At 40.5% G+C, this 13,836-nt stretch overlaps 1 protein-coding gene across 1 annotated transcript in view; it reads right to left on the minus strand.

The window, feature by feature from the left end:
- Positions 1–326: 326 nt before the first annotated feature.
- Positions 327–13,836, minus strand: part of LOC116511725 (membrane-associated guanylate kinase, WW and PDZ domain-containing protein 2-like) — a 107,153-nt gene continuing 93,643 nt past the window's right edge. Inside the window, exons 3-4 of the mRNA XM_032221892.1 lie at positions 7,037–7,153; positions 327–409 (exon numbers count right to left, since the gene is read on the minus strand). Coding sequence (XP_032077783.1) covers positions 327–409; positions 7,037–7,153 — 200 coding nt within the window. The remainder of the gene's footprint in view (positions 410–7,036; positions 7,154–13,836) is intronic.

The following is a 13,836-nucleotide window of genomic DNA, read 5'->3' on the forward strand; positions in this document are numbered from 1 at the left end:
GCTCCTTAACATCAGAGTGTGTTAATATAAGGCAACTGGCAGTTGGAACAGAGTTCTTTTCAGGTGGGGAGGTGGAGTAGAATGGCTAAACTCCCAGGCCACAGGCCAAATGTGTCACACGCTGGCCACGCCCATGCCCAGTCTATCGAACGGGCAGCATCAGAGCGTGTTAATATAAGGCAACTGGCAGTTGGAACAGAGTTCTTTTCAGGTGGGGAGGGGGAGTAGAACATCTAGCTCCTTAGCATCGACATGTGTTAATATAGTACTGTATAAGAAATACTGATGATCTGTCATTTTTAAAAAAAACCTTTCTTAGCGAGCACCTAGAAGCCAAGAGGAACATAATTGCTGAATTTCAAGGTGTATTTCCTTTTTACACTACTTGAACCTTTCCCATTCATGGAAACTGATTCAATAAATAAGATAAAAGAATATAACATAAAGCTTTCAAAACTTGCATTAGTAAGCAATTTCTCTATTATCTTGAGGTATCTTACTTCTTAGTTTGGCTGGGGCTCCGTCCTTTCTCTCTCTTAGCTCTCTTTGTTGCAGTTTTAGTAAAGTTCTTAATAAGACGTTCGTCTGTGTCATTTCATTTTTAATTTCCAAAAACTATTTGTACTTGTTTTATGACTTGTAAGCTGAGCCACTTTAGAGGAGAGATGGGCAACATAGACATTTAATAAATAAACAGAGAGTAAGTTCAGACTACACTGAAGTTGGAATATATTGGACTAAATGCGCTGAATACAGTTACTTCTCAACTTATGGCCGCAGTTGAGCTCAAAATTTCTGTTGCTAAGTGGAAGATTTGTTAACTGAGCTTCGCCCCACTTTACGACTTTGCTTGGTAGTATTAATCCACCCGACAGTTGCTTTCTAGGGCAATGTGGGCTGATCTTTTTCCCAGCGCGAGGAATTTTTTCCAATTTTAACTGGAAAGGCCAGGAACAGTGCTATGGTATATGCCATTGATCGATGTACCTTCAACGTGCCAATGATTGCTCATAGTTGGCCACATGTCTTTATCTTGCTTGGCACAAAATGATACGGTCCCATTGACTGCTGCCCATCTTATTCTATTTTTATCTTCATATTAATGTATCTCTATCTGTATCTTGGTTGTATAACTTGTTATCGACTTCTATATTTTCTGTAATCACTGAGATCTCAATTTTATTGTGGGCGTTTTGATTGTATAATTGTTTATTTGGATTTGTTGCAAAAGGCTATTGGTTTGAACTAATTAAACTAAAGAACTAAATGCAGCTATTTTATGTTAATTGCTTGAAACATTTGGCAAAACCCTCACCCTCTTAATCTGTATAACCATGCTGCCAATTTTTTAAAAAATTTATTTGCTTTCTACCAAGGTTAGCAACTTATCTGCTTTATCAAATTACATTCAGTGTTATTAATTTTTTTGTTTTAATTTCCCAGTACCAATTCCAGAGCCAGATCACCTGTTTAATTAAATTTCCTTTTGTTACACTAAGTTCAAAATTATTTTCTAAAGTGATCTCTCTCTCTCCTCTCTCTCTCTCTCTCTCTCTCTCTCTCTCTCCTCTCCTCTCCTCTCCTCTCCTCTCCCTCTCTCTTCTCTCTCTCTCTACCTCCCCACTTCCACTTTAAGGGGGAAAAAATCTTATAATTCCAAGTTTCATCTTGCAAGCAATTAAAGTATGAACAGGACTTTAAATGGTGCAGCATTGTTAATACCACAACTCAACTGGGGAAGAACATTCAACCAGCATATATGGATGTCATGTACCAAAATCTTGTTTATGCTGTCAACAATAACTTGGGTTTCTGTCAAATAGCAGTATGGTCAACCAAATTTTGTTTTAGGACTTAATGATCTTACACCGCAAACCCTTGACCCAAAGGAATGAGACCCAAACTCATACTGCAGCTTCATACTGCAGTGAACAAGTACGTGCATTCAATTTCACAGCTATTAACGATTGTTGGCTGAGCAGGGACCAAAAAAAGCCAGAGAAACAGATTCCTTGTCCATGAAGAGGAAGGTTGATTTTTCATCAGCTTATTGAGTATTTAGGAGGCAAGGGAGTGGCAACACAAGAAAACAGCAACCAACAATTTAATAGCCAGCCAATAACACTCTAATTAACAACTAACAACCAGGCACCATATAAACACAATTGTGTAGAAGTTTGGAGTTTGGAGTTTATTCAATTTGTAGGCTGCCCTATTCCCCAAAGGGACTCAGGGCGGCTGAACAAAAGCCAAGGGAGGGGAAATTGCAAAAAGTAAGACAAAACAATCAGACAATACGAACAATTTAAAAGCACAACAGACACAGCAAATTCGAGTAGGGGGGGGGAACTCAACCCCAGGCTTGCTGGGACAGCCAGGTCTTCACGGCCGTCCGGAAGGCCCGAAGGGTGGAGAGGGTCCGAATCTCCACGGGGAGCTCATTCCAAAGGGCCGGAGCAGCCACAGAGAAGGCCCTCCTCCGAGTAGTCGCCAGCCGACATTGGCCGGCAGATGGAATACGGAGGAGGCCTAATCTGTGGGATCGAATGGGTCTGTGGGAGGTAATGGGCAGAAGGCGGTCTCTCAAGTGGAAGATATTCTGGAAGAGAGAGGAGTTATCCTATGATGGGCTCCAGCATGAACCAGAGAGCTTGGAAGAATAAAACTTTGGTCTAAGTGATTGATTCAGTTTGGATCCTGAAAAGCAATTTATCTCTAGCATCATTGACATTTTGGTTGCATTATAAGGTAAAGGTTCCCCTTGCACATATGTGCTAGTCGTTCCTGACTCTAGGGGACAGTGTTCATCTCCGTTTCAAAGCCAAAGAGCCAGCGCTGTCCGAAGACGTCTCCATGGCCATGTGGCTGGCATGACTATATGCCGAAGGCGCAGAGAACACTGTTCCCTTCCCACCAAAGGTGGTTCCTATTTTTTCTATTTGCATTTTTTACGTGCTTTCAGACTGCTAGGTTGGCAGAAGCTGGGACAAGTAACAGGAGCTCACTTCGTTACGTGGTGCTAGGGATTCGAACTGCCAAACTGCCAACCTTCCTGATCAGCAAGCTCAGCATCTTAGCCGCTGAGCCACCATGTCCCTTTGGGTTGCGTTATATTTATATATAATTTGGAGATTGCCCAAATTCAAAGGACTCTGCATCTTCTACTTTAAAAGCAAGAAATAATAACCACAGAGAAACAGATCGTGATTCCCAGAAGGAAAAAACAACAACAACAACCCTGTGCATAACAACAGCAGCAACAACAAAAGCGACAACTGACAGGGGTTCAACAACCACCTTGTTCCAGGATCTGGAAGAAGGCTCTGGATTTCAAGGACTTTAGCAATAGCAATAGCAATAACAGTAGACTTATATACCGCTTCATAGGGCTTTCAGCCCTCTCTAAGCGGTTTACAGAGTCAGCATATTGCCCCCAACAATCTGGGTCCTCATTTTACCCACCTCGGAAGGATGGAAGGCTGAGTCAACCCTGAGCCGGTGAGATTTGAACCGCTGAACTGCTGATCTAGCAGTCAGCCTGCAGTGCTGCATTTAACCACTGTGCCACCTTGGCTCAGTCACCTTGGGGTGACTATCAGGGTGGTAACCCTATAGATCCCTTGAGGCATATTATTCTTTTTTTTTCCTCATTTTTTTTATATTTTTGTATTCTCTTACATGCCTTTTTAAGCCTACATTCACGTAATTCTTCTTCTTCTTCTTCTTCTTCTTCTTCTTCTTCTTCTTCTTCTTCTTCTTCTTCTTCTTCTTCTTCTTCTTCTATACATTTGTCATTCTTTTTTATATATACTAATCAGCTTTTATTAAAATGACATGTATGAATGTAAGAGTAGGAAAGAGGGGAGGAATGGGAAGAAGAGGGGAAGGGTAAAGGGGAGGAAGGGGAAGGAGAGAAGGGAAAGGAGAGGAGGAAGGAAGGAAGGAAGGAGAGAAGAAAGAGAAGAAAGGGGGGTAGGAAGGAGGGAGGGAAGGAGGGAGGGAAGCAAGGAGGGAAGGAAGGAGAGAAGAAAGGAGGGAAGGAAGGAGGGAATGTAGGAGAGAAGGAAGGGGGGAAGGAAGGGGGAAACGAAGGGGGAAACGAAGGAGAGAAGGAGAAAAGAAAGGAGGGAAGGAAGGAAGGAGGGAAGGAAGGAAGGAGGGATAACAATTAAACAATTGTAGTTAAATGGAGGTATAATGATGGTAATATGTATAAATATCTGAGTTAAAATACTTCAGTTAATATGCATTATACTTGATGACTGTGGAAGAGATGCACAAAAATCTTTTGAAACCAACTGATACACTTTCTACAGTATGTAAAAAAGGAAGATTTTATGTGTTGTGTTTGTTTTGAAAAAAATAAAATAAAAATAAAATAAAAATAAAAAAATAAAAATAAAATGACATTTCATTGCAGTCAGCCCTCAAAAGATAACGATTATGCATATTACCCACATAGACACACATATATGACACAGAGAAACATCACAGTCCAGTTCAGATGTATATGACAAAAAAAACACATGAATCTTGCGAGTTTACAAGACGGATGGCATGAGGACAAAGCTTTTACAGAATCTAGTAATCCTGCTATAGATACTTCAAAACTTCCTGCCAAAAGGGAGCAATGGAAACAGTGTTTGTGTGGGATCTGTTATCAATGCTTTGAGCTCTAAGCACATAGCGCTTATAAGCAGTATCTTGAATAATGGGAAGCATCTTCTCAGCTGTCCTTACCACTCTCTGTATGGACTTTCTATCTGAGACACTGTATACATTTTGTCATTCTTATACATTTGTTATTCCATTTAATAGATTACAATATACTTTTTGGGTTGCTTTATTTACCATCCCTTCCACCTGTTGTAACACCACCTTATTTTCCCTTTCTTTTCTCCCTCCCTCCCTTCTCTGCTTTCTTCTTTCCTCCTCTCCTTCCTCTTCCTTCTTCTCTGGGGCGTATTATTCTAAGTGCCATGACAGAGAGAGCATGTTTCCTACGCCAACAGAAATGCCAAAAAAACACCCCAAAAGAAATGTGGCTGAGACATAACATAACTTCATTAATTGTTAGCAGTTTATTGTTAGCAGCTTAGAAACTCTTGGATATGACCCAAAGGAAATGGGTAACTCCCACAGACAAATGTTTTTGGCCCTGTGTAGGGGGACAATACTTGGAGTAGAACAGCTGCCAACAGCATATGGAGGCCACCTACTCCGTGCATCATCCGGAAGGCAGCTAGAATTCCAATCCCTGATCTCACCCCCATGATTAGGATCAGAGTGCTAGACATCCATTCATCCTAAACCCACCATCCTGGGCCAAATGTTTGGGAAGCCAAGCTCTGTCACAAGCCAAGACAAAGGGTGAGTGATGGAGGGATAACACCTTCTTAAAAATCCTTGGTCCAGCTGGCCCAGCTGGGAGCACCTCGTAAGGGCCCCTTTCCAGGGTTACAGGAGAAGGCAGTCAACGGTTTTGAAGGTGGAAGAGGGCTCTATGCCCCAACGGCAGATTAAACGGTAGAACTAAAGCAGGACGTAAAGTGAGATTTGGGCATTAAGTGTGAAACCTACTGGGTCAGGCTGGACAGCCTCTCAGAGCCCTTTACTTCTATATTAAAGCCACATAGGCAGAGTTGCAGCTTGCAAAAAAAACAGGAAGCCAGTGCCTAAGCACAAGATGTTCTAAGCCGATGTCCCTATGTCAAAAGCCTATGTCAAAAGTCCAAGGTTTACATCTTTAAACCATAGATATACACATTTAAGTCCTTTTTACACCATTATTTTAAAAACTCCGTTCCGAGCTTTCCAAATATTTATACAGTACAACACACACAAAAAAAGCCAGAAGGATCTTTCCTTAATCACCCTTTAATGTAAATTTAGCAATCCTAATCAAGAATTAATTTCCACCGTGGCTTTAAAAGCACTTATAAAAAAATAAATTCTCATTTCAATTTCTGCTTTATGAAATGACAAACGATGCCTCCATTCTGGCTATTATTAAATCCATGTTTTATATCTCCACATGTATTCTTATATGTTTTTATTTATTAAATAAATTTATATGGCCGTCCAACTCACTAACAGCTACCAGGTCCTGGCTGTTCCGACAGGCTGGGGGGTGTTGAAATATCCAGCCCTGCCTCAATTGTGAATGTTGTGCATTTTTAAATTCTTTGTATTGTCTTATTATTTCCCTTTCCTTGTTTATTGTGAGCCGCCCAGAGTCCTTCAGGAGTGGGCGGCATACAAAACTAATAAACAACAACAACAACAATAAACAACTCTCTTTACCAGATATTGGAATAAAATGTACCATGTTTTCCCGAAAATAACACAGAGTTTTAGTTCCTTTTGACCCCCAAAATAAGTGCTCGGCCTTATTTTGGGGGAGGTCTTATTATTTTTGAGGTGCAGAAGGAAGCGAACATGGTCACCACGAAGCTGCTGCTGTGTTGTAAAATTTTCTGGGAGGGCTTATTTTTGGGGGGAGGCCCTTATTTTAGCGCAGGTGCTTAAATGCCCGATTGGGGCTTATTATCCAGGGAGGTCTTATTTTCGGGAAACCAGGATATGTATATTAAACATTTGCAGGTTAAAGGCAAAACTAATGTTTGTTAGTATTAAAAGTATACTGAATAATCTTAAATAATGCTTTTGCTAAAAGACACTTAATGTACAGCTTCTTCACCTTGCAAACATGTGTGAAAATTCGGAGATCCAGTAAATCACCACTGAAAATATCTGCGTACAGTCTATAGCTGCTCCACCTGTTAGGAATCACTTGCAGCACCCTATAATTTTTGCTTTCAGCAGAATTAGTCAGCTCGTTAAACTTTTGATCACACCTGACATGAAACGTTCGACATCAGCTGAGCCCAAAAACTCAGTAAGAATCAATCAAGACGGCCACACCATAAGACCAGAATGAAAACACGACTCGTAATGTTCACCAGCGCATACGTAAAGAAATCCGTAGACCTGACACGCCATCAAAACCACAAAAATGTACATTTTGGCAACTCACATGGGACAGTTCGGAGGTAGAGGTTGTCTCGTATGATCTGCTGAAGCTCGTGGTCGACCGAACCCTTCTGGAACCGCAGATTGAGGTAGCGACGGAGATCCTTATCCACAACGCCTCCTGAAAATAATGATAATAATAATAACAACCACACTCAGATTAATAGGAAAACAGGAAGCAGGACTAACAAGGTTATTCCTCTCAAGTTTAAAAGATTTTGGTTCACCTATAATTGCATCCATTAGTCACTTCCTAGTTTTGTAGCCTCATTTTCCTTGTTTTGTTTGTTTGTTTGTTTCTGAGTGGTAATAAATTATGTGTTTTCAATTCAGAAAATTAAAAAAGAAAATAAACTAATATGCAAATATCTATCTATCTATCTATCTATCTATCTATCTATCTATCTATCTATCTATCTATCTAATCCTGCTCTAGGTTATCTCTCTCTCTCACTATCAATCTCTCTCTCTCTCTCTCTCTCTCTCTCTCTCTCTCATCCTGCTCTATATTCTCTCTCTCTCCCCCCTCTCTCTATAATCTATCTAATCCCTCTTTATATTATATCTATCTATCTATCTATCTATCTATCTATCTATCTATCTATCTATCTATCTATCTATCTATCTATCTTTCTATCTATCTATCTATCTATCTATCTATCTATCTATCTATCTATCTATCTATCTATCTATCTATCTAATCCTGCTCTATATTCTCTCTCTCCCCCCCTCTCTCTATAATCTATCTAATCGCTCTTTATATTATATCTATCTATCTATCTATCTATCTATCTATCTATCTATCTATCTATCTATCTATCTATCTAATCCTGCTCTAGGTTATCTCTCTCTCTCTCTCTCTCTCTCTCTCTCTCTCTCTCCTCTCTCTCTCTCCTCTCTCTCTCTCTCTAATCCCTCTTTATATTATATCTATCTATCTATCTATCTATCTATCTATCTATCTATCTATCTATCTATCTATCTATCTCTATCTAATCCTGCTCTATATTCTCTCTCTCTGTCTCTCCCCCCGTCTCTATCTATCTATAATCTATCTAATCCGCCTTTATATTCTATCTATCTATCTATCTATCTATCTATCTATCTATCTATCTATCTATCTATCTATCTATCTATCATCTATCTATCCCCCCTCTCTCTCTACACACACACACACACACACACACACACACACACACACACACACACACTAATACAATACAGGTAATCCTCAATTTACAGAATGAAAAATCCTGGAAACGTTCTAAATAAAGACATCCATTGTGGCAACCCACAGTACCATAAAAATGACCACGCCAGCTAGCAACCAATTACCAACAATCCCCCATTGTATAAACTTCTAATTATTGCAAGGAGAAACATACAGTAGCAATTTTCTAAAACAGTTACAAGGCATTCACCGTTAATTTAAGATGCACCTTGCAACTTAGGAAGTGCTCAGCAAATTGCTTCGTAGCATTTGTGGATTAATAGCTTTTTAAGTCACAGAAGCATTGATTCACACTTCTTCTTTTATTCACCGTGATCAGTTTCCCAGCAGTCAAGCCCTAGGATGTGCTTGAAGTGTGTAAATTAAACACCACTATGCACGTTATCCTTCATAAGGCAAATCTCTTCAGTAAAACTATCAGCAAAAAGGGCCTATTCATAACTCTAGTTAACAGGAATTTCTAAGTCTTCAGCACTCCTATATTTTGCCGATGATATTGATGATGTAAATATAATCATCTAAAACTATTTTTGTACATTAAGTGCCTTCCTGTTGTGGCCCAGCAGCAGCCAGCAGAGTTGGCAGCAGATTCGGACAGTGAGGAGGTAGAGGAGGAAGATGGGCCAGACCTGGAGTCTGGGGAAGGCTCTGATGAGGGCTCTGTGTCGGAGGCAGAGAGGGGGACAGGGCCGTAGGCCAGTTGCCAGCTGCCTTCGGAGTCAGAGATCAGTGGGGCAGAAGAACAGCTGGAGCCTCTTCCCAGTGTGTACATGGGTAGAGTTGCCAGATGAAGGGAACAGCTCAAGAACAAGGGCCAACTTGGGAATAAAGCCACAGGTGGATGGTGAATGGCCCCTCCTATAGGGAATAAAGAGGAGCAAATGGGGAGTGGAGTTTGCAGGAGACAATTAGTTCGCTTAATTGGTTTGTGACTCTCCGAGACTCCTTGCCAAGTTTTGCAGATATCAGCCTGGCAGCTCTCCAAGCCTGATAAGGTCAGTGACTGTAAATCCTCCCTTGAAAGACTTTGCTGGAGGTGAATGAGCAGAATTCACAGTCAATTAATAAAACGGCTTTTTGTAGGGACAAGGAGTTTGCTTCATGCTCTTGGGAAGCCTCGGTCAGAACACTTCCTACAACCCTTCTTTATGTGTATGTGTATGTGTATGTGTATGTGTATGTGTATGTGTATGTGTATGTGTATGTGTATGTGTATGTGTATGTATATGTATATGTATATGTATATGTATATGTATATGTATATGTATATGTACATGCACAGTTAGAACAATGAATCAGTGGAACAACTTGCCTCCAGAAGTTGTGAATGCTCCAACACTGGAAGTCTTTAAGAAGATGTTGGATAGCCATTTGTCTGAAATGGTGTAAGGTTTCCTGCCTAATAGTGGGTTGAAGACCTCCAAGGTCTCTTCCATCTCTGTTGTTCTATTCTATTCTATTCTATTCTGTTCTATTCTATTCTATTCTATTCTATTCTATTCTATAGCAATACAGCCAAGTTTTATTTCTTTTTCTTAGGTTTAATTTTCAAAGCATTCCCTTTGTCCATCAAAATAAAAACTACTTTCTGTTGTTCGCAACACTAAATTATCAGTTTTTAATTAGATTTGATTCCTAAATTCATTTGAGGCTACCGGCACTTCTGTTTCATCTGTTATCACATTTATACTCTGAACAGAATTTAAGATGCTATTTTTTAATTATTTTTACCCCAAGAGAACCATTTTAATTCATTTCAACCATAAATAAGTTTCCCGGGACTTCGGCTACGCTAAGATTAGAAGCAAAACACCCTGAGATTCTAAAAAAGCTTTTGAATTAAGGGTTTTTTTTATAAGCACAGCTCGGAAATTTAGCAACACAACCCACAGACCTACCAAGAAAATATTTCTTGTAATGTAAATTTGCAAGATAACAAGAGAGAAAGCTGAGCACTGTTTAAGGCTGAAAAGGAAGAATTGCAGGAGAGATGAAACTGAACCGAAGTGAACACTGCCATGGGCAAAACACAAGCCACGTGAAGTTGTCCATACGTGATTTTATCACCAAACAGCTGTGGCCTTTCTAAATTGACCAACAAATTGGATTTTATTTTTCGCAGAGTTTTGCTTACATCTTCGTTGCATTTTTAATAGGAAACCATGGCGGGCGTGTAAGTTTACCATTGGTCTGTTTATGAACAGAGATGGATTTCTTGAGGCTAGAAGGGTTACAAAATTGTGTTTTTGGAAGGAATCGTGGCGTGTACCCTATATCTGGTTTTAAAGGTTTTAGACATTGAATTGGCTTTGAATCAACAAACAGACCAGATGAATGGAGAGATAAGGCTAGAACACATGGTTCCGGCTTCATTTGTTTAAAAGTTGATTTGCAATGATCCATTTAAGCTATTACATCATAGAAGAACGCTAGTTTTTTTTAAATAAATCAAAACTAATTACGTGACATTGTATGACTAGCCGTGGTTCTCCCCCCCCTTTTAATCTATAGATTTTTCCCCTTTTCTTCTCTTAACTATTCCTTTTTTATTTTTCTTCAGTTGTTTTCTTAAACGGTTTCCTTTGGAAGGCTACAATTTTATTACTGTTTTAGGAATATAACGTAATTTAAGCTTTGTTCTGTTATAACTTGTACAGTGTTTTCCCCAAAATAAGACAGGGTCTTATTTTCTTTTAACCCCTGAAATAAACACTTGGCCTTATTTTCGGGGAGGTCTTATTATTTTTGGGGTGCAGGAGGAGACGAGCATGGCCACCTCACGGCTGCTGCTGTGTTGCAATGTTTTCGTGTGTGTGTGTTATTTTTTGGGGGAGAGGGTTTATTTTAGCGCATGTGTTCAAAAGCCCGATTGGGCTTATTATCCAGGGAGGTCTTATTTTGGGGAAAACAGGGTACCTATTTTTTAAAAAAATGTAAATTCTATGCACATAAACAAAATCAAAGATGGTTATTTTACACATACATGCAACACCCCATTAACACACAAATCACTGTATGAATGGTGACATGAATAAGGACAGGTTACACTGAGCTGCAAAGACAGGAATTTTGTGTTATCTAAATTTCTCTCATTGTGTACTAGACTAGAAAATGGGAGACATAACCTCTGGTTGCGCCTGAGCCATGAAAGCCAGCTGGGTGTTTTGGTGCCAATCAACAGGAGACAGTGAGTTCTAGTCCCACTTTAGCCATGAAAGCCAGCTGGGTGTCTTTGGGCCAATCACCAGGAGCTGGTGAGTTCTAGTCCTGCCTTATCCATGAAAACCAGCTGGGTGTCTTTGGGCCAATCACCAGGAGATGGTGAATTCTAGTCCCTCCTTATCCATGAAAGCCAGCTGGGTGTCTTAGGGCCAATCACCAGGAGATGGTGAATTCTAGTCCCACCTTTGCCATGAAAGCCAGCTGGGTGACTTTGGGCCAATCACCAGGAGATGGTGAGTTCTAGTCCCACCTTAGCCATGAAAGCCAGCTGGGTGTCTTTGGCGCCAAACACCAGGAGATGGTGAATTCTAGTCCCGCCTTAGCCATGAAAGCCAGCTGGGTGTCTTTGGCGCCAAACACCAGGAGATGGTGAATTCTAGTCCCACCTTAGCCATGAAAGCCAGCTGGGTGACTTTGGGCCAATCCTTTTCTCTCAGCCCAACCTACCTCACACGTTTTTTGTCGTGGGGAACACAGGAAGAGTACGGTGTATTGGGTATGTTCCACACCTTGAGTGATTTGCAAAACTAATCAATACAAATACATAAAATAAAATTCAAAGCCAGTTTCTCTTCAGACCAGCGAAGTCTTTCACTAAACCTCTTTTTGCTTTCTTTATGCCATTTAACCCCTGATTAAAAGTCTAATGCTGCTTAACTGATTTATATTGAGTTGTCACCATCCATGCTTTAAAGTGCATTGCTTTTGCAGCCGTTCTCGTGATTACATTGGAATCAAATTAGTTTAGGGACTGAGAAACCGTCTGCGAATAATTTCACATTATAATAATAATCAACTGCTTTCAAAGATAGCCATTGAGTGCTGAAAAGAAAATCTCCTTTCTCTACTGTAATCCTCACTTTATTCGGGAATTTATGGTATCCCTCCACTTACCCAAATCATTTACCATTTAGGGCTGGCTTTCATTCTTGTATTAAGGCAAGCTCCGTCTGGTTTAATTTTTGCATGTTTTAAGGAACCGCCAATGGATTTATTTAGGGGCAGAGTTTTCATTTGTTTATTCGTTCTCCGTTATTAGATCAAGCTAGCCGCAGGGAAGGTGGAGATAGTGTCCTCCAAAATACGGCATCGTTCTGTTTCTAAAGGATAATTTAGTCCCATCTACAGATATTTAGGTGGCTCAGTGGCTAAGATGCTGAGCTTGTCATCAGGTTGGAAGTTCAGCGGTTCGAATCCCTAGCGCCGCCTAACGGAGTGAGCTCCCGTGACTTGTCCCAGCTCCTGCCAATCTAGCAGTTCGAAAGCATGTAAAAAATGCAAGTAGAAAAAATAGGAACCACCTTGGTGGGAAGGGAACAGCGTTCCGTGCGCCTTCGGTGTTGAGGCCTGCCACGCCTCTGAACTGGTTCCTCAGTGGGCATGGCATATTTTCCCCCCCATTTTTAAATGTTCTGTGTATGCGCAGATCTATTTATGGGCAACTGCGCATGCACGCGGAGTGTGCTCTGGAGCCCACATAAAATTGCATGCGCACTGAACTGGCAGTAATGCCAGCAGCAACCCGCCCTGGAGCACTGCCCCCTAGAGTCAGGAACAACTAGCACATATGTGTGAGCGGAACCTTTACCTTTAGAGATATTTGATTTTTAGCTTCCAGGTTTTTTATTTTGTGAGGGTTTTTTTCCCCCTCTACAAAGTTATGGGTTTATAAAAATATAAAATCCAAAGGGAAATAAAAAGTAATGGAAAACTAAGGGGAGGGGGGAGAAAGAAGAAGTGAATATGTGGGGTAGAGCGGGGGAAAAAAATAAAACGGGCATTTAACACAGTAGAAGAAAACAGTCTCAACTTTTTATTTTTACACAATAGTATATATAACAGCCATTTCTATAACAACAAACCTATCTAATCAGCAAAGACAAATCAAAGTTTCACCCCCCCCCCCTTTGTAAGCACAGAATATTTTGGGTTTTAAAAGACTCAAAATATAAAGTATCTAGTTGGAAATATGCCTCTAGTTCTTGTGATCGGAAACCTTAAATACTCAAAGAGCCATAAAGGGTCCAACCGGAAGCCCCCTGCCCCTCCGGTTCAATTCTGGAGCCTACCGGAAGTCCGGTTTCCCCCACCATAGAGTCTCCTCCTAGCATGGCATCCTTTTTCCGACAGGGAGCCACAGCAGAGGGACAAATGAGCCACATGTGGCTACAGAGCTGTGGATTGTAAGCCCTGCTCTAGTTTGATAGAACTTACTCTGAGTATACAATTAGGGGATTTAGATATTTGGGGCAATTTAGAGAAAGCACAAAGATATTGGGTTTTGCCAGTAAGATGATTCTTTCAAGTCATATTTTTAGTAGAATTACCCACAGATAATAAAAAGCCAGTAT

The sequence above is a fragment of the Thamnophis elegans genome, chromosome 7 (assembly GCF_009769535.1).
Source record: "Thamnophis elegans isolate rThaEle1 chromosome 7, rThaEle1.pri, whole genome shotgun sequence".
Lineage (NCBI taxonomy): Eukaryota > Metazoa > Chordata > Lepidosauria > Squamata > Colubridae > Thamnophis > Thamnophis elegans.